Here is a 20,245-nt window from a genome sequence, read left to right as displayed (position 1 = left end):
ATTGTTCTCGATCAAACGGATTTCTAACAGTGAATGTGGTTTTCGTTCTGAAACTCCATTCATTCGAAAATCGAATGTTAAATAAAAAGCGAAAAGTAAACAAAATTTCGAATGACAGTCTGCAAGTTTCTGATGCCAGTATCGAACGTTGTGACAGGAGTTTTCGTACAAACATTTGTGCAAATCTAGCCGTACTTAAGCTGAGAATCTTCGCTGAAAAAATTGTGGGAATATTTACTTTAACCACAGACATCCCCATAATGAGGAAGTAACCAGGTGGTAGCCTCAAGCAGCATCTCATGGGGGGGTGGCAGGTGGGGGGGGCAGCAGCATGGGTAACTAACAGCACCCCCAAAACACTCCCCCCCCAGATTGATAGCTCGGCCGCCCACTGCCTCCCGCCCAGCTGACAGCTCGGCCAACTGCCACCTCCTGCCCAGACCACATTAACCGACTGCTCCCACCTTCTCCTAGCTGCCTCAGGCGGTGAATAAGGTAGGGATGGCCCTGACTTCAACTATCCAATCATGTGAAAAGCAGTGACAAGCCCAACGTGCCTAGGTTTGGATTGCTTGGATGTTCATTGTAACCATCCAGAAATCTGGGTTTGGAGAAAGTCCTAGCACCCAATGACCCACAAAGACTGGGCCCCCCTAACAATTTTTAAGCGCAAGAATGAGTGCGCTTTAAAACAAAGTGTACTTAACCTTTTTGCCCTTTGCCCTGAGCCACCCAATTTCACCCTCGTGCTCCACAGATACAGTATATATCTACCAGCTATGGCCTCCACTGCCTATTTACATCCCATGCTGCAAGTCCTCATTCTCCTGGCCACCCCGGAGCATTATAGCGCCATAGACTTCTATTGGGCTCATCTACCTTCATCTCCGGGACTTTCATTACTCTTTCAACACTTACTAAGTCTTTTTGTCTTGTCAGTTAAGCAATAGAGGGACCGAGGGGGGCACTATTGTTGGGTTGTGCTTATGGCACCAGTTGCCCTTAATCTGGACCTGGAGTTAGGGTTACAGGGAGAGTTATTGTGAGGGTTAGGGTTACAGGCAGAGTTAATGTGAGGGTTAGGGTTACAGGGAAAGTTAATGTGAGGGTTAGGGTCACCGGGAGAGTTAATGGGAGGGTTATGGTTACAGTGAGAGTTAATGTGAGTGTTAAGGTCACAGGGAGAGTTAATGTGAGGGTTAGGATTACAGGGAGAGTTAATGTGAGGGTTAGGGTTACAGGGAGAGTTAATGTGAGGGTTAGGGTCACAGGCAGAGTTAAAGTGAGGGTTAGGGTTACAGGGAGAGTTAATGTGAGGGTTAGGGTTACAGGCAGAGTTAATGTGAGGGTTAGGGTTACAGGCAGAGTTAATGTGAGGGTTAGGGTCACAGGAAGATTTAAAGTGAGGGTTAGCTGAAGATTTGGTTCTGTAGCAGAACTGGGGCAATCCGAAATTCAAGGTCAACAAGCCGAGGTCACACCAAGCAAGCAGATAAGGTACACAAGGATGAGGCAGAGACAAGTCCAGTAAACAATCCGTGGTCGAGGGCAGGTAACAGGCAAGAAAGGTCAAGGCAGATCCGGGTCAAAGCAAGCAGGCAGGCAATCACAGGAAACAGGAATCAGAGGACACAGGAATTCAGGAGGGCTGAAGACAATCCAGCAAAATGGAGGTGTGCAGGCCGAGCTTAAATAGGGAAGTCAATTGATCAAGTGCGTCACTTCCTGTGCGCCATTTGCCACGTTCTTTTCCGCGGCTAGTCCGTGGCGCGCGCATTCGCGCAACTGTCCTCCGAACAGTACGGAAAATGGGACTTGCCGCATGCGCAGAAGCAGAGGGTTGCTGACACATATTGTTTAAATAAACACACGGCTCTAGGTTATATGATAGACTGACAAAAAAAATATTCTTTTTTATATTTGTTTTTCTTGTCAGTGATTTTTATTGGTTACAAGTCAACAAGGAGAAAGATACTCTTCCTGTTTAAACTTCTGGTTACATTTTGCAATAATTTGCTGGTATTTGGGTTGTTACGTTTAGAGATGTGAGGAGATCAAGAACACCTAGCAGCAATATTGTAATTGTATTTGACAATTACAGTATTAAATAGATGAACACTGTCACTTCCAGGCTATAGTGGCATCTACAGTGCTATCTGCAGTCTGAAGATGTATGTTGTCAATGAAGTCACCAGCCTGCATGTGATTACTATGTCATGGTGACCACATAACCCAGTAACACTCTGATTGGTTCCCCATTGTCAATGGGTACTAGAGCTAGCAGCCATGATTGATAGCGATATTAGCCATACAAAATGCTGCCTGGTGGCTCCCAAAGGGAGGTTGTGCGCAAGAACAAGTTCAAGGGAAGCTTTAATGGTTTTTTTTCTGAACGCCGTAAATGTTATGACACGTCACAGAGATTTTTGTATATAAATACCACATTCATGATGTTTGTAAGGCACATATCACATTTTCCGTCTTTCCCGAGCCTAGTGGATATGAATTTATCTCCGTCCTCTGTATTTTAACACCTCACAGGAAAACAAAAAAAAAATCTAAACTTCGTTTTTTGGGTTTTTTTCACACTTGAGTTCAGCGTGAGGATGGGAAATCTGTCTATTTTTAAACTCTTGTTTCATGTGGAAACAAATACATAATAGAGAGGCGATGATTTCCTGGAGCCTCTACGGGCCGCAGCTGCCCCTCTATTCCTGAGCTGAGCACTGAGTGATATTATGGAGAGCTCATTAGGTTTCAGCTCGCACTGTCTGAGGATTAACAATTGCCGTTATTTGCCCTTTTTATTGACGTTTTATGGACACAATGTGTAGCGGGTATGTGCTCAATAAATTTCTAATAGGAACCTCCCAGGAGCAATAAAAAAATCGAGAAGTGGAGGTTTACAGGTCACCGGTGGGGTAAAGGGATCTGCTGAGAGTCAAACAAAGTTTAGAAATGTTTCTGCAGAATGAAAAGTCAATTTGAATCTTTCTCGATTTACTGCAATACACGAGACGGCTGAGGCGGGAGGATGCAGATGATGGAAATGAGTGTGTGTGTGTCATACACGTTACAACTAGGGATGCACCAATACAAGTTTTTCAGAATCAAGTATCAATATTTTGCTTTTGGTACTCGCTGATACCGGTGCTTCCGCTGGCATGGAGCCGGCTTCCCGGGCAAACAGGAAGCTGGGCAGCTGGTAATGACATGCCGCCCATCTTCCTGATTGCCCGGGAAGCCGGCTCCATGCTGTTTGGCCGGCTCGATTGTGATTGGCCGGGAAACCGGCTTCCCAGCCAGCCAGCATCAAGCTGGCTTCCTGGCCAATCAATAAGTCGGCCGTCAAGTAATGACCAGCCTTCCGGCTTCCTGATAGTCGTGGAAGCTGGGTCCATGCTGATTGACTGGGAAGCTGGTTTCCAAACCAATCAGCTCCGAGCCAGCTGCTCGGCTTCCTGATTGCGGGTCATTACTCGCCGCCCGGATTCCTGATTGCCTGAGAAGTTGGCTCTATGTTCCCCTGCGGCACTGCCGGTCAGAGGAAATCTTCCTCTGACCGGAAGTACCAGTGTCGGAAATAAGTATCGGAGCATTTGGACGTGTACTCGCCCAAATACTCGGTATCTGTGCATCGATAGTTACAACTGAACCATACAATCTTTATATAAGCCTGGCCAAACACCATACAATCTGATTGTACCATCTTCTTTAGATCTACCATCAACTATGCAGTGCAAGGCCCCACTCAAACCTCGGACATCCTGGGAATGCACTCCGCGCTTGCGCGTGCTCGCGCGCATTCGTGCATTTTTTCCCACATTTGCTGCGCACCCATTGGGTTCAATGGGTGCCATATGTGCAGCAAATGCGGGAAAGTAGCTCAAGTAGCCGATTCTTCTGCATGCATTTTTTATCTGCACCAATGTGCACACACACGCGGGGATACACACCTTTTCCTGGCAGCGTTTGGGGTGTTACTAACAAGTAATAGCAGTGCAAGCGTAATGCACATTTTTTACACATTCCATGAACACGCTTCAAAGCACAAGCATCACGTGCATTTGGCTGTGCTCAACAACACAGAGGTGTGAAGGGGGGGCCCATTCACACCTGAGCATTTTGTGTATGCACGTCAAACATGCAAGGCTAGTGCATCCACTGCAAGCCGTAGCCCAGCACAGGTTGGAAATCGGTCTGTGTTCGGAACACGGCCCTCTTTAGTCTTTGGTTGCTAGGACCGCCACCATCCTAGCAACCAATGATGCCAGGGGTCCTCCTCCTCTACAGTCATTGGTTGCTAAGACTGCCTGGCGATAGATGGACAAGTGTGGATGGACGAATCCCATGCTGCTTTTATCGTACATTGGCAGCGGCCTCCGTCTTATTGGCTGCAAGCTTCATTCGAACGAGAATTTTCCAGCTACTTCAATCAGCTGATTGAGGGATACCGAGCAGAAGGGTCCAGACAGCGGCCTACACCAAGTGAATTTCGGCCGGTTAATCAGGAACCACCTGAAATTTGCACCATGTATACCCTACTTTGCAGTGCCCCCCCCTTCCCCTGCACTGCAAGCGTTAACTGCTTCTTAGGTCTAGGGGGCAGGAATGAGGAGCAATACTTACTTACCTTACTCCTCGCTCCTGCAGGCTCCCTCCCACAAGGCCTCCTCTCTAAGGTACTTCGGGCTGCAGTCTGCCTCCTTCACATACCATGCAGGGTTGGTAGCCCTGCATTGTACATACTAATTCAGAATCACCGCACACAGACTGGAGCAATAAAGGAGAAGAGCGCTGTGTTGGTGGTACATGCTAAGGAGGGAGAGGGTCGGGGTTGGATAGGAAGGGGCTAAGAAACCAAATATTTGAATCTGCCTCGGCTGGCATCTTCTGGAGCATCTCTCTCAGCTCCTGGTTGCCAGGAGCTGGGCAGGACGCCAACTAGAGCGTCCCAGGTTGCTAAGAGCTGGATAGGGAAATGTGTATGGCCCCCCACCCAGCTCTTAGCAACCTGGGACGCTCTGGCTAGAAAGGTCGCAACAGGCACACTGCAAACATCTGCCTGCTGCTCCTCCCACATGACCAAAAGAGATGCCACCTGAGGTGCTTCATTATGGGGACAGCCCTGTACTAGAAGATTCCCTTGCATGGGGAGAGTGGAGAACTTCAAAAGTAGGTTTTGCCAATCTGCCAGACTTGGTAACCATACACAGTTCGAATGTGACCAAATCCTCCTGATTCTGGCTTTAGGTGGCCCGTACAGAAGCACCTGGCTCCACAAACTTAACTTGAAATATGAAGAAGTCAAGTGAGAACTTGGAACAATGACTGCAGTGACTCTTCAGGAACTCAGGCGGCCGTGGGTGCCAGCCATCTTATTACAAAGTTGGCAGCGAAGATTCCTCCATCCACACCATTTGACTCCCATGGGCTGAATGAGAGAACTCTAAGACTGGCCATACATTGGCCATTTTATGTCTCTGGGGCTGAACAAGAAATAACTCTTTATTGTTAGCATGGATGGGGAAATCTCCGAAAACTGATTTGGCCAAAGTCAATGGTCTGTTGAGATTTTTTGGGATTGAGAAATTGGCTTTTGTACATAGGGAGGGTCCCAATGGGGCCATACAATGGTCAAATTATGTCCTGGTCAGCAGGAAAAGTGTACCAGGGTATAGCTAGCTTTAGCCTGCATGCCCAGGATAAGTAAATATCCATTTGGGTGTTAATTCTGTGCTAATTCTGCCCTCGCTGTCCTCTATTAGCTGATCATTATAATTTATTAGCACTTAGCTGAACTGAAAGTGCCCCCTATTGTTCTGATCTGCAGAGGGGAACAGCAGGGGTCCTCAGAACGAAGGAGGGGGGTCCTTCACTTTTCCCTGACTTCAAACAGCAGCCACTGCTCAGACATCACCTTCAATCCCCTAATAAAGTGTAATCCCGGCAGATAAGCGATTGTCAGCTTGTTGTACAAACCTGCTTTGTGTCTGATGAATGGCTGCCAGGCTTTGAATGGGAGAGCTCGCCCTAATTTATGATCCAGATAAGGCCGAGTCTTCTGCACCGGAAAAACTTGTTTACTGAGCTCACAGCTAAGTGGCCAGAAATCATCCGCCTTTGTTTTCTTTTAATCATTTACATTGAATCTTCCCAGACAAATAAACGCTGTGTGTGGACGATCGCTGATCAAACATTCCGAGAAATGCAATGACTACACAGGTCATAAATGCGACATCATCCCCGATTTACCAAGTAGAGGGCGACTAATGACCCGAAATCAGACAATGGAAGAGCGGCCCGATATGAGGATCCCATTCAACTATGGAAGTAGAGATGACACCGAGGAAAGGACTGCAAGAGACTTCAAGTGACTACACGAGACTGCAGGAGACTGCGTGATGAAGAGCAGAATGGCATCAACAGGATGGGCATCACTTATATGACCTGAGCACAGTACACACTGTATAGAGCAGCGCAGGGACAGCACTGCAAACTAACTAGATTACAGTCTCTCTTTCTCTATAGAGAATATTTAATTTAAATAACATCTCTCTCTCTCTCTCTCTCCTCTCTCTCTCCTCTCTCTCTCTCTCTCTCTTCTCTCTCTCTCTCTCTTCTCCTCCTCCTCCTGTCATCTCCTCCTAGCCCTCCAGGAACTGTAACTACAAGCTCCTTGTGGACTGTTGCTACAAGCCCAAGGGTATCATCTCATCCTAATTATAGAGGGACTGTGATACCACAAGCCCCGGGATGTCATCTCATCCTAGTTCTAGAGGGACTGTGGTACCACAAGCCCCAGCGTGTCATATCATACTAGTTCTAGAGGGACTGTGGTACCACAAGCCCCAGCGTGTCATCTCATACTAGTTCTAGAGGGACTGTGGTACCACAAGCCCCAGGGTGTCATCTCATCCTAGTTGTAGAGGGACTGTGGTAGCACAAGCCCCAGGGTGTCATCTCATCCTAGTTCTAGAGGGACTGTTATACCACAAGCCCCAGGGTGTCATCTCATCCTAGTTCTAGAGGGACTGTGATACCACAAGCCCGGGATGTCATCTCATCCTAGTTCTAGAGGGACTGTGGTACCACAAGCCCCAGGGTGTCATCTCATACTAGTTCTCCAGGGACTGTGGTACCACAAGCCCCAGGGTGTCATCTCATAATAGTTCTAGAGGGACTGTGGTACCACAACCACATGACCCCGAATGTAATTTTCTCTTAGCTCACTGGGGAGTGTGGCAACAAGCCCCAGGATGGCGTCATCCTAGTTCTAGAGGGACTGTGGCACTATGAGCCCCAGGGTGTCATCTTCTACTATCTCCCCAGGAACTGTGGCTACAATCCCTATGATGTCAGAAGTACTGTGGTAGACTGTGGTACTACAAGCCCCAGAATGTCATCTCTTCCTAGCTCTCCAAGAACTTTGTCAATCTGATAGGGTTTGGCTGTCCATGTATTATAGAACTACAAGTAACAGTCAGGTCATATTTTATCTCTCCAGTTTTCCCCACAGGCAGAAGAAATAACTATTTGGAGGTGGCCATGCAACGTTTGCATTGAGAGATTCATTCTTGAGACATGTGCTCAACATTATTGCCATTCACACTGCTAATGTGAATCTCTTCTGGTCTCCTCCCATATAAATCTTCTTGTGCAACTCAAGCAACAATTAGATGTGGTCAGTAGACATCTCTATTGACTGTCTATGTAGCTTGTGTCTATGGGCATTTTGCATCTGATCTGAATAAAGAGCAAATTCAAACCCATGCATTTGGGCACGTGGGGATGCATTGGACCTGATTTTGCCTGCAATACAAACAGATCTCAAAAAAGACCTACTGTGCCTAAGGAAACCCAAAACAGGTCAACAAAACCTTCTGGGGTTCATCTGCACTGCATCATTTCTTTAACGTGAAGTGAAAACTCTGACTTGTATTTGAGGTCAAACAACATGGTTGGAGGACTCACCCCTGCCAGCTATTGTATTCTGACAGCTGGTGCCCGACACTGTCAGAATACCCAGATAGGGGCTCCATATGATTAGCCTGCAATCACTGTTCTGCCGAACCACCCGTTTCCTTCCATTTTTCCATCAAAGTTTGTTGAGCTGCGTGGTGGCCATGGTTAGAATTTGCAGCCCCGGAGGCTGCAGTTCTAACAGTCAATGGTCAGCTTTAGAAGGATTGGAGAGATTTCCTTTTGCTATCTATTGTTACCACTTGATTGTGTCTTTTCCTACTTTATCCATAGCAAAGAGAAAAAAAATAGATGTAGATATACACTGATCAGCCATAACATTATGACCACTTGGAAGAAGGCAAGCCGATGGAGGCAGTGTGATGCTTTGGGCAATGTTCTGCTGGGAAACCTTGGGTCCTGCCATTCATGTGGATGTTGCTTTGACATGTACCACCGACCTAAACATTCTTACTGACCAAGTACACCCCTTCATAGAAACGGTATTCCCTGATGGCAGTGGCCTATTGCAGCAGATTAATGTGCCCCGCCACACTGCAAAAATGGTTCAAGAATGGTTTGATCTCAATCCAATAGAGAATCTGTGGGATGTGATGGAAAAACAAGTCCGATCCATGGAGGCCGCACCTCACATCTTACAGGACTTAAAGGATCTGCTACTGACGGCTTGGTGACAGATACCACAGCGTACCTTCAGAGGTCTAGTGGAGTCCATGCTAGGGTTGCCACCTTTCCTTCAAGCAAGACCTGAACACTCTAGCGATGCTCTGACATTTTTTCTTGGGATAATGAGTTCGGCTTATTCATATGTAAATATTACAGTTGAGACTATTTTCAGTTGGGGGCCAGTAGCTCCTATCTTCATTTTGGTTGCCCCTGTCTGACTGACCTTTTGTGTCTGGGTTTCTGCTGCCATTAAACTTGGACACAGCATTCAAAACCCGCACTGTCCGGGAGGATCCTGGACCGGTGGCAACCCTATTCCATGCCTGCATGGGTCAGGGCTGGTGGCAAAAGGGGGACCTACTCATGATTAGGTGGGTGGTCATAATGTTATGGCTGATCGGCTATCTCAAGACAAGCAATTTGATTGGCTGATATAGGTAATAGAAACCTACAAAATTGATGTGGGGGTGTTATCCTCAGCAACTGATGAGCTGTTATCTTTAAAACTAGGCAATGATGTGATTGGTTGTTACAGGTGACAGTTCCATGTTACCTCCACTCTACAGACAAGCTGTATTTTACCAGCCATGCTAGATCAAAGGTATTTTTTCCTTTTTGGAGTGTATGAGGGTCCTTCTTTAATCTCTCATCTCAAAGATTCATTACATGGAATATACGTGGCCGATGTCAGACAGCCGGGCAGAATCAAAGCTTGTCTAATCAACATTTAAGTTGCTGATAAAAATACAGATTGATAACAATGGCGGAGAAGAGCAGAGAGGCGGCTGACGGGCTGGTTTCCTGCACCCCCTGTCTGCTGTCCCCGGGCTGTGAAGAGGAACCTTTTGTCAATGCCTAATTCATTTGTTTTTCACACCTTCCACCACCTAATAATATCCGCCTGGCAGGCAAAGCTGCTACCAGGGATTAGCTCAATGTGTTCCCTATGAACAGGCCGCTTGTGGATTCCAGCATATTCTGTTACTGTTGGTCTGCCACAAACTCAACCTGATTAACTTCTGTCATGTCAGATGACCATCTCTGCAATATACAGGCTTTCATAGTTTGTAGCCCTGGTGACCAAGCTGCAGCCCAGGGGCAACATGCAGCCCTTTGGCAATTAATGTGCAGCCCCCCGGCCTTTGCTTTGCTTACCTAGGTGCAAGGCTGTGCCACCAGAGGACATAATTTTTTCCCCTCCGGCGACAAGGATGAATGGCAGTAGTGATAGTAGGCTAAGCAAAACTGGGTTTGGGCCCATTCACACTTGGGTTGCAACACACCACATGTGTTTGAATCTTCCATTACTGCTATGTCTCTGTATGCATTGGGGTGCATTGGGTTCCTGAAGAAGGGCCCTGCATCCAGCATGTTGTATTACCCATACAAGTCATGGGGGACTCATCATACTGATAGACGTCAAAACCATGCCTCAGACACACAGTACAACACAAATGCATAAGTCTGAATGGGCCCTCAACATCTCTGCCTTGCCACTTTCTCTGTCACAGTGACACAGTGGACTCAGTGACACAGAGTCTGCACTGTTAACAGGTTCATCCATTGGCTCAGCTGCTGCACCTACCTGGGTGACAGGCGCAGTGGCCGGACAGGGGCCTCAGTAACGTTGAGCCTGTGATTATATTAAGATCAGCATTACTGAGCTTCACTGAGGATGGAGTGTCCATCATGGACAATTCGGCCTCAGTGCTACACCCCCTCACACACATACTCACAGGCCACCATGCCTTCATGAGTGCTGCCGATTGGCCTCATCGGCAGCAATGCCCAGCCTAGGTGCTTACTCTGTGATCTCTAGCAGTTTCATGCAATGGACCTCTGGTCTATGAGTGTCTCCTGAAGTATGCCCGCAGTCTCCAACAACTCCTATAGCATGTTTACAGTCTTGGGCCATCTCTTGTTGCATGTCTTCTGTCTTGGACCATCTCTTGTAGTATGTCTCCTGTCTTGGACCATCTCTTGTTGCATGTCTACTGTCTTGGACCATCTCTTGTAGTATATCCCCTGTCTTGGACCATCTCTTGTTGCATGTCTTCAGTCTTGGACCATCTCTTGTAACATGTCTACAGTCTTTGTCTATCTCTTGTAGCATGTCTTCTGTCTTGGACCATCTATTATAGCATGTCTACTGTCTTGGACCGTCTCTAGTAGCATGTCTGCTGTCTTGGACCATCTCTTGTAGCATGTCTACTGTCTTGGACCATCTCTTGTAGCGTTAAAAAAAGATGGAGGCCCTACAGCATCACTGGATGTTAAGGTGTGCCCTCCTGTGTCCAGCAACCAATGACGCTGTGTAGCCCAGCCGCTAGCATCCTAGCAACCAATGATGTTGTGCATCCTAGCAACCAAAGCCGCTGTCCAGGTCCCCCAGCATCATTGGCTGCTGAGACACAGGCGTCCCTGGGTTTAGTTCACATGTGCGTTCACCAAATCTGGATTTCTGGCTGGGTCGGGAGAACGTTCAAGAGAACCAAACTTAGGCCCGTTCGGCTCCTCGCTCCCCTTTCTCCTATGTGACAGCGCTGGTGATTGGCTTCTCTGGCACCCATTGCTGTCACATGGTGGTGGGGAGAGAGCCCACAGCCCTTTGTAAGCTCTGAGTCATACCCAGAGGCTTGTGTGGGCCTTCTTGTCCTCTGTCTGGTCTACTCCCGGCAGCAGCCAGATGAAGGTTCCTTCAATACTCCACTTCTATGAAGGTTTTGGCACCAGGTACGAAAATATCAGCAAAAGGCCCCTGAACCCCCCAACCTGCTAATCCACTTCTATTGATTATGGAATGTGAATTCTGCTCTACAACACTGTGAGCTTGCTTCTTATAAAATTTGTCATTCGTTGATATTAGAACATTGCATTTCCCCCAAAATCCAAGAAACGAATAATAGCAAAACAGATATAGTCATTCATTGGTGAGGAGTCACAAGCTTGGCATAGCTGGTTTGCACCTGAATAAAAGATCAAATTAGAGTTTCACCAATAAGAAAAGAAGTGTGAAGGTGATAAAGCAATTACTGGCAGCCTGGATGTCCAGTCAAGGTTTGATGAATGGTCTAAATCTCTAAATACTTGGATGTGATTACATGATGTATATTTGCTAGACAACACTTGTTACATCTATCGGCATTGTTTAGGTGGCCAGGTTATTGCTGCCCAGTCACTGCTGGGAGGGGGGAGCAGAGAGAGCTGAGCTCATGATCCACTGCTGGGAGAGGGAAGCTGAGCAGATGAGTCACTGCTGGGAAGGGGAGCAGAGAGAGCTGACATAGGGACTCACTGCTGGGAGGGGGAGCAGAGAGAGCTGAGCTCATGATCCACTGCTGGGAGAGGGAAGCTGAGCAGATGAGTCACTGCTGGGAAGGGGAGCAGAGAGAACTGACATAGGGACTCACTGTTGGGAGGGGGAGCAGGAAGAGCTAACCTTCTAATCCACTTCTGGGAGGGGGAAGCTGAGCTGATGATGTGTTGAGATGATGAGTCAATGCTGGGAAGGGTAGCTGGAAGAGCTAAGCTGCTGATCCACTGCTGGGAGGGGGAAGCTGAGCTGATGAGTTACTGCTGGGAGCGGGCGCAGGGAGAGCTGAGATGGTTAATCACTGCTGGGTGAAGGAGCAGGAGGAGCTAAAATGGTGAGTTACTGCTAGGAGGATGAGCAGGGTGAGCTGAGATGGGGAACCACTGCTGAGAGGAGGGTGGGGGGACGACAGTGAGAGCTAAGCTGGGGAGGCACTGCTGGGAAGGGGGAGCATTGTGAGTTGAGTTGGTGAGTCACTGCAGGGAGGGAGAGCTGTAAGAAATGGAGGAAGAAGCCAGGTGAGCTGAGCTGAGCTGATAGTCACTGCTGGGAGGGGAATCAGAGAAAGTTAAGCTGCTGAGCAAATTGCTTGAATTATTTCAGTACTTCTGTTGTGAATAGAGATTAATGGTGCCCCAGCGCCTTCAGCTAAAGACGCCAATGAGGGATTCTTTTACAGCTCATTGGTCAGATGAATTTAAAATCAGAAAGCACAGTTTACCTTTCAGCATGCACTTTCATTTCCCAAAATGCATCAGGTCAACCCATAACTATTACACTTACATGTATCCTAAAACAATTCCATTGGATGCATTAACCTGCAGCGACCTCACAAAAATAGACGCCTGCCAGACAACGCACTGCACTGCAATGCCCTGGACTCATTTTCCGGAGCTTATTCAACTCTTATAAAAATTAAAGTGGCAATTTGTTTTTTCTTGTCTTTTTTTTCGTTATATTGTTGTCAAATGTATTAAACCCACACTAAAACCACAACCCTCTGCCTGTGCTCCTAAAGCATGACTGGACTTTGAAATATTTGCTTCTGTTGTCGCACAAACTCAAATAAAAGAAAGAGACTCAGCCTGATACAAGCAATTCATTTTAATTTATTCGGTAAATTTCGTTCCCACCGCTGGATATGCATTGCCAATGCTGCTATATATAAGAGCAACAGAGTCGCAGGATGACAGGGAGTCCTTTTTTTTTTTTAAGGCATGATGTGAGCACCCCCTCTTGGCATAAAGTCTGTGCGAGTGCCATCATCTTTTCTTTTTTTTGTTCACGCCGTTCTCTGGTTTAAATTAAATTCCCAGCAAAGCAAGGTCAGTCCGGAAAATCTCCAGGGATACACGCGGGAAGAAGCGTTCCGTTGAAAGCCCTCTTGCGGTTTTTTGCACATAAAAATAATAGATTTAAATAGTTTGTGTGTTTTTGCAGAACAGTCTTTTTTTTGTTTAGTTTTTTTTAGTGTGTGCACATATATAAGTTCAGCATTTAATTTTGGAAGGTTTCAGTTCTTTGACTTGTGTGTGGAGGGTTTTGTGAACTGCCAAAGTCCTAGACTGACAAAATCCTTTGCCGCACTCTTGACACTTGAATGGCTTTTCTTTGGAGTGGATGTACCTGCAAAGAACACAAAGGTGACATATTTAGGTGTGTGCTGTATAGCTTAAAGCCTCACCCGTAAAAATCAACATTTCAGTTTTGGAGGGGTGCTGGCCAGTTATATCCCTGGTCATAATCAATAATCAATCACTTGCCCCTCCCTTTTAGATTGTAAGCCCTCAGAGGCAGGGCCCTCCTTACCATCTTGTCTTGAATTGTATTGTGATTGTAATGTCTTCCTTATATTGTAAAGCGCTGTGCAAACTGTTGGCGCTATATAAATCCTGTATAATAATCATAATCAATAGGGTACCGAGTACCGATACCGGTGCTTCCGCTGGCATGGAGCCGGCTTTCCGGGGCAATCAGGAAGCCAGGCGGCGGGTAATGATATGTCGCCCAGCTTCCTGATTGCCCCGGAAGCCGGTTCGATTGTGTTTGGCCAGATAACCGGCTTTCCAGCCAATCAGCATGGAGCCGGCTTCCTGGTCAATCAGGAAACCGGATCATTAGTCGCCACCCAGCTTCCTGATCGCCCGGTAAGCCGGCTCTGTTCCTACGGCACTGCCGGTCAGAGGAAATCTTCTTCTGACCAGAAGTTCCGGTATCAGGGAAGGTATCAGACATTTGGGTGAGGACTCGCCCCAATACTCAGTATCAACACCAATACCAATACTAATATCGGTATCGATGCATACCTAATAATCAATTACCAAATATTAAGAGCTGATGATAATCAATAACTGTTAAGTCTTCCTTATATTGGGAAGTGCTGCGCAAACTGTTGGCGCTATATAAATCCTGTATAATAACAATAATAATAACAATAATAATAATAATGAATCATCATAATCAATGACCAAGAGCTCTGTGGTTGTGTTCCCAGCTCCGCCCAATGGCCCACAGCCTATATGAAGGAAACGTCATGTTATATATTTATTTATTTATTGTAGGTATTTATATGGCGCCAACATTATACGCAGCACTATACACAGTGCACATTCACATCAGTCCCCGCCCTCGATGAGCATACAATCTAAGGTGCCTATTGTACACACATACAGGGCCAATTTAGACTGGAGCCAGTTGATCTACCAGCATGCCATGGAGTGTGGGAGGAAACCGGAGTACCCGGAGGAAACCCATGCAAGCCCAGGGAGCAAATTCAGATAGTGACTCTTCCTGTTGGATTTTATATGTATAATGAAGGAAAATGTTTCTACAGGATAAGTCAAATTTCAAAAGCATGGGGAGGCAGGGCCAGAAAATAGGACGTAGAGATTTCCCCTTTTTTAAAATGAGTGATTGAACACAGCAGGATCTATTGAAAAGTTGAAAAATCCATTTTTAAGGGTTGATGCTTTAAATTTGAGCTCTCAATAAGTACAAAACATCAAACTTGAAGGCATCTCTTTGGGTCATGCTGGGGGAGTGGCAGGTGTACCTACCGCCCCCTTTGTGGCTAAGAGCATCGGCTGGCATCCCGCCTAGCTTCTGGCAACCAGTGACGCCACTGGATGTCAGCAGCTGAGTGGGATGCTCTTGCCGGTGTCCCGCCTCAGTTCCTGGCAACCAGCTGGTAGTGCACCACCAGCACCCCCCCAAGTAATGTGCACCATTCCCCCCACAGTTACATGTCCTGCCCGCAACCCCTTTCCACCTCACCCCCACCCTGGCCTCAAGTGGTTAAAATTCTAGGGGCACCTGGCTCCTAGCAACCAGTGATGTCAGTGAGTTGGGCAGGAGGTAACTGGAACACCCAGCACCCTCCCCCCAAACCACCCGATTACATGCTCCACCAGCACCCCCATTCCCCAGTAACGTGCACCACCAGCACCATCCACCACCATCCACCACCAACCCACACCCCATCCCAGTCTCAGGGGGTGAAAAGTCTAGGAACAACCCTACTTGTGCTATTAAGGAACTTTAAGTCCCTATATTGCTACTGTGCTTTTCCTGTCTGGGATTGCTAGGGACCGTAGCTCCAAAAGTGTAAGATGGGGGTAGGGGTCCTGTAGGGGGTAGCTGATGTGGAATTATCAGCATAGGCTGTCAGCCTCTAATAGATCTCCAGCACAGATAACTGAGCCATTGTGGGCAGATTGCAGTTCAACTTAGATTACTGCTAACCAAATTTGTCCTCGGTGGGAGTGGGACACATTTTCTAAAGCTCTCTAAATCCCACCGCAGATAAAATTGAACCTTTATCTCAGGTCACTGTGGTTTGCACAGTCTGTAGTAAGGCATTGCAAAACAGTGATGATCAGTGTAGCCACCCCTAGCAACCAATCAAAACTTATTTTTACTCATTACTTTTTGCATAATGTTTTACTTATCTGAATTGACTAAACTAAAAATGCACTAAGTACTTTATTAAGGTAACTGCACTTTATCACTTGAGTTTAACCTGCTTTGTTAAATTAGCCTAAGTTTTGTAAAAGACCATTTTGGAAACCCTCTTCAAAGTACAATACTATAAATCACAAACTAGTCTAACAAACCAGCATATTTGGAAAAAAAAGAATTTATCAAAGAAAAAGAAGGATACTTTGATGTAAATACTAGGGATGCACCACTACCAAATACAGTACTTGGTACAAGTACACGTACTTTTCAAGCTCCAAGACTAGACTAGAGAACGATTCAAAAGTTAGGAGGCAGCTGTCATGTGTAAGGAGCACACGGAGCTCCTGGGATTTGTACATCTCTGTGTTAATGTATGATTTTGTTTTTAGAACTATGAATGAAGGGATGCACAGATACCAGTTTTGCAAATACAAGTACTGATACATTTTTGTTTATTGTCATGTGACAGTTTTTCAAAAACAATACAGACTAATGATTTCAGTACAGTGGTGGAGCGCCAGAGCCAGGTCCCAGCTGCAACCACTGCAACCCTGGTAGTTCTTGTGAAAATGACAAGTATCAGCATTGGTACTCAAAAAGTATCTGTGCATCCCTAGTAAATACATAAAACTGAAGATTTTTGGGCTTTATGCAGTCAATGAATGTAAAGATCAGAGATATGTATTCACCAATGGCAACAAATCAGAAGTCAAGTTTCAATGGCAACATATGAGGACCTCTGACAAGTCCATGAACTGACCCTTGGAAGACCTTTTTTCAACAGATGAGCATGTCCATGTGGAGGATGTTGGGCGATCTACAACCTTTCACATGAAGGTCTGGCTGATGTGTCCATTCAAGAAAAATTTAGGATTAACCTTTTTTTTAAAGCTTTGGCAAGACCCCAATGTTGGTCAAGGAACTACTATCATAATTCTACGTCCATAAACTAACTGACACAATTGGGGTGTCCCTATATACGTACATAAAGGATTCAAAATTGGTTTAGCAGATATGACCTAGCTGACATTTGTCCATTCCCACTTTGTTGTTTGGAGCACAAGTGCCTCTGAAATGTTTCTCATCACCAGTTCCCGTTTTTTAGTTGTAGAATGTTTAGCTAAATGGCACCTTTTATTCTTTACTTTCCCAATTATGTAAATAGTTCACAAAGGGGGTGTAGCTCAGTGGTAGAGTGTGTGTGTGAGGCCCTGGGTTTGATCCCCAACAGCTCCATTCTCCCTACCCCAACCTGTTCTGCTATCTCCTACTCTGCCTGCCTTTAGGCAATCCCTGAAAACTCATGTCTTCAGGGAAGCCTATCGCACCTCACAGTGGCGTCATTAGGAGGGTGCGGCCTGCACCCGGGTGACATCATTGGAGTGATGACACCAAAATGGCTGACAGTCACCCCCTCTGAAAAGTTAGGCACTGGGTCATGGGTCGAGAGCCCAACAGTTGCGAGAGAGAGGAGGGGACCCGGCAGCATACCTTATCCCACCGGGTGAACGTCCCTTCCTCTCTCTGCCGGCGCCCATCACCCAGATGGCCAGGACAGGTAATAGCAGTAACCGCGCATGATGTCATCACACGCATACGCGAAGACGTCACACCCGTGCACGATGACGTCATGGCGCGGTATCACCCGGTACCCGCTCCGGGTGACACCCCGCCTCGGGATGCACCTGCCTCCTCAACCTAACAACTGGACCATTACATTCTTAAGGAACTCATTCCCACTCAGCTACCACCTTATGCATCACTCGCCCCTCCCTTTTAGATTGTAAGCTCATGGGCAAGGGCCTCCTAACCATCTTGTCTTGAATTGTATTGTAACTGTAATATCTTCCTTTTGTTGTAAAGTGCTGCGCAAACTGTTGGCGCTATATAAATCCTGTATAATAATAATTATAACACACATTTTCAGCAGTTCATTGACCCATTCGCTATGCAGTATTGAGGACAATCAAGTGGGGCTGTTATACTGTGAGGATGCCCATTTACAGCCATACTGCTCCCCAAAAACTATGAGAAATATGCTCATCCTTAGCCCTGTTAAATAACACAAGGGCCAGCCATGACTATTCCATCACCAAAAGGAGGGGTAAGCGGTGGTCCCTTTTCTGTGAACAGAAGGTAGTGAGCAGTACATGGCCTCAAAATATTTTTCAACAGGCTGACAAATAGAATAGAAGAATGAGTATTCACAACAACTCATGAATGTTTTTTGTCCCTCAGGGACACATTGCCCAAATATCAACAGCAATGCCAGAATTTATCACTTCACAAGTTCATACAACTATATATTGGGTCATCTGCAGGAAAAATGCTGAAAACTGAACTCTAGTGGGCTACTGCTGGTTGAAGAACATCATTGACCTTTGATAAATCAGCTACTTCTTTTATTGGTATAAGGTTAAACATTTTTCAATGAATGCATCACAATTTTATAGAAAACAAATCTCTAATGTTGAACAGGAAGACACGTACCTGTGGTCTCTGAGATGGTCCTGTCTTCGGAAAGCCTTGTGGCAAATGTCGCATGTGTAAGGTCTTTCATCTGTGTGGGTTCTCTCGTGGATTAGGAGGTTGTAGGACTTTGTGAAGTGTCTTCCACAGAATTTACACACAAATTCTTTCTTGGTTTTAGAAGGTAACCTTCCACGTGTGGGCTTCTTTTCAGGAGTCAGCTTGGTGACATCGAGGAGCGCTCCCATAGCTGAAGGAGACCCCTGCCCATCTAGCTGGTTTAGCTTACAAGGGTCCTCCTGGGTGGCTGCAACTGCTAGGTTGGCAAAGTCAAACCTAGGCTTGGTTTTGCCAGGAAAGTTTGTGGAGTCATGTTTAGGGTGGATGATGTGGGGAAACAGGGGAAAGCCTGGGATCTGGAACCTGGTGTCTATCAGGCTGGCAGACCCTGGCAATTTGGAGAAGGAAGACCTGGGCAGGTGCAGAGTTGGGTATCCCAATGTCCATTGGTGGAGATGAACAGCGTGCAGGGCGCTGAACCCATACAGGTTGGGGAGATGGTCTGCGGGCACCGGGAGCCCATTGAAAGCTTGGAGGAAGGAGTAGTTGGTAAGCTGGAGCGATGGGTGAATTGGCACTGGAGCTGGCAGCGTTTTGCTGGCCATTGTTGTCGTGGGAAGAACTTCACTGGCGAGTCTCCACAGGATGGCACCAAGATGTCTGTTCAGAAAATAAAATTCAGTTACACACTGCAAAACTGAACTATATACAGAAATCATTGTACACACACATGAAAGGAAAACTATAATGTACTTTCAATAAGCACCTATTATGAGCAAATCTTGCAGAATTTACTTAAAGGTAGAGGTCAGTTTAAACCGTGTTTTGTTATGTGACGTTCACATTTTTACATTTAGAGATTTGTAGATCAGCCGCTAGAGGAAGGGTAGATTGGTCATTATAATCCCTCTGCATACCTGCTCAGCAGCTGCTGAGATATCAGCCACATAGGGAGTGCATTGCTTTCAATTAGTCAGCCAACTCATTTACTAAAGGAGTAGAGAATATTCACTTTGCAGAGGGAATGAATAAGGTGAAGCATGTGTTCACTTCAGCCATGCATGTGCAAGAAAATATCCACATATTGTAATTTCTGCTGAGCATGATAAACTGAACAGAGCTTCACCATATTAACTAAGGAAAGTGAACATTAACATTGCAAAGTTTCATTGTAAGAAAGAGAAGTAAAGCTGGATCATAACACTGCAAAGATTGAACAAACAGAGTCTATAATAAGCATATACTGTATATAATAGATAGATAGATAGATAGATAGATAGATAGATAGATAGATAGATAGATAGATAGATAGATAGATTGCACTGTTCTTTAACGTCATCCTAGTTACACTGACCAATATCTTCCTGATAATTACAAAGAACGCTCTGATTTGATACAGGGCTGTGCTTGCCACTATCGGTGTGTAAGGACATATAAAAGTAAAATGTATAGACCCCACAATTTTGCTGAATAGGCTCAAAGGAAGAATAAGAAACTGAGGAGAAAATAAGTCAAAATAAAGGATTCCTTTTATAAAAAATATAAAGATACCATACATATAATGGACACCAATTAAACCTAATTTGACCTTCCTCTAGATTAACATAGCTCGGAATGTTTAAAACCCGCTACGTACAGTCATGTTTCACACTCACCCATCGAGGGTGGTGCTAACAGTGTGTCTTTCAAAAATGAGGAGTAGACAAAGTCTGATAGATATATAAATAAATATACATAGATATACAGTATATGTATCTTTGTACATGCTTATGCTTCAGGTACATTCATAGAGAGAGA

General features: G+C 45.9%; 1 protein-coding gene across 1 annotated transcript in view; it reads right to left on the bottom strand.

Annotated features, from left to right (window-relative positions):
- Positions 1 to 13,162: 13,162 nt before the first annotated feature.
- Positions 13,163 to 20,245, bottom strand: part of OSR1 (odd-skipped related transciption factor 1) — a 13,620-nt gene continuing 6,537 nt past the window's right edge. The window contains exons 3-4 of the mRNA XM_018559889.1: positions 18,410 to 19,108; positions 13,163 to 13,588 (exon numbers count right to left, since the gene is read on the bottom strand). Coding sequence (XP_018415391.1) covers positions 13,453 to 13,588; positions 18,410 to 19,053 — 780 coding nt within the window. The 5' untranslated portion in view covers positions 19,054 to 19,108 and the 3' untranslated portion in view covers positions 13,163 to 13,452. The remainder of the gene's footprint in view (positions 13,589 to 18,409; positions 19,109 to 20,245) is intronic.

This window comes from Nanorana parkeri, unplaced genomic scaffold, assembly GCF_000935625.1.
Source record: "Nanorana parkeri isolate BGI_ZX_2015 unplaced genomic scaffold, ASM93562v1 scaffold419, whole genome shotgun sequence".
NCBI lineage: Eukaryota > Metazoa > Chordata > Amphibia > Anura > Dicroglossidae > Nanorana > Nanorana parkeri.
The sequence above is the reverse complement of the archived record's forward strand: the minus strand, read 5'-3'. Positions and strand labels throughout refer to the sequence as shown.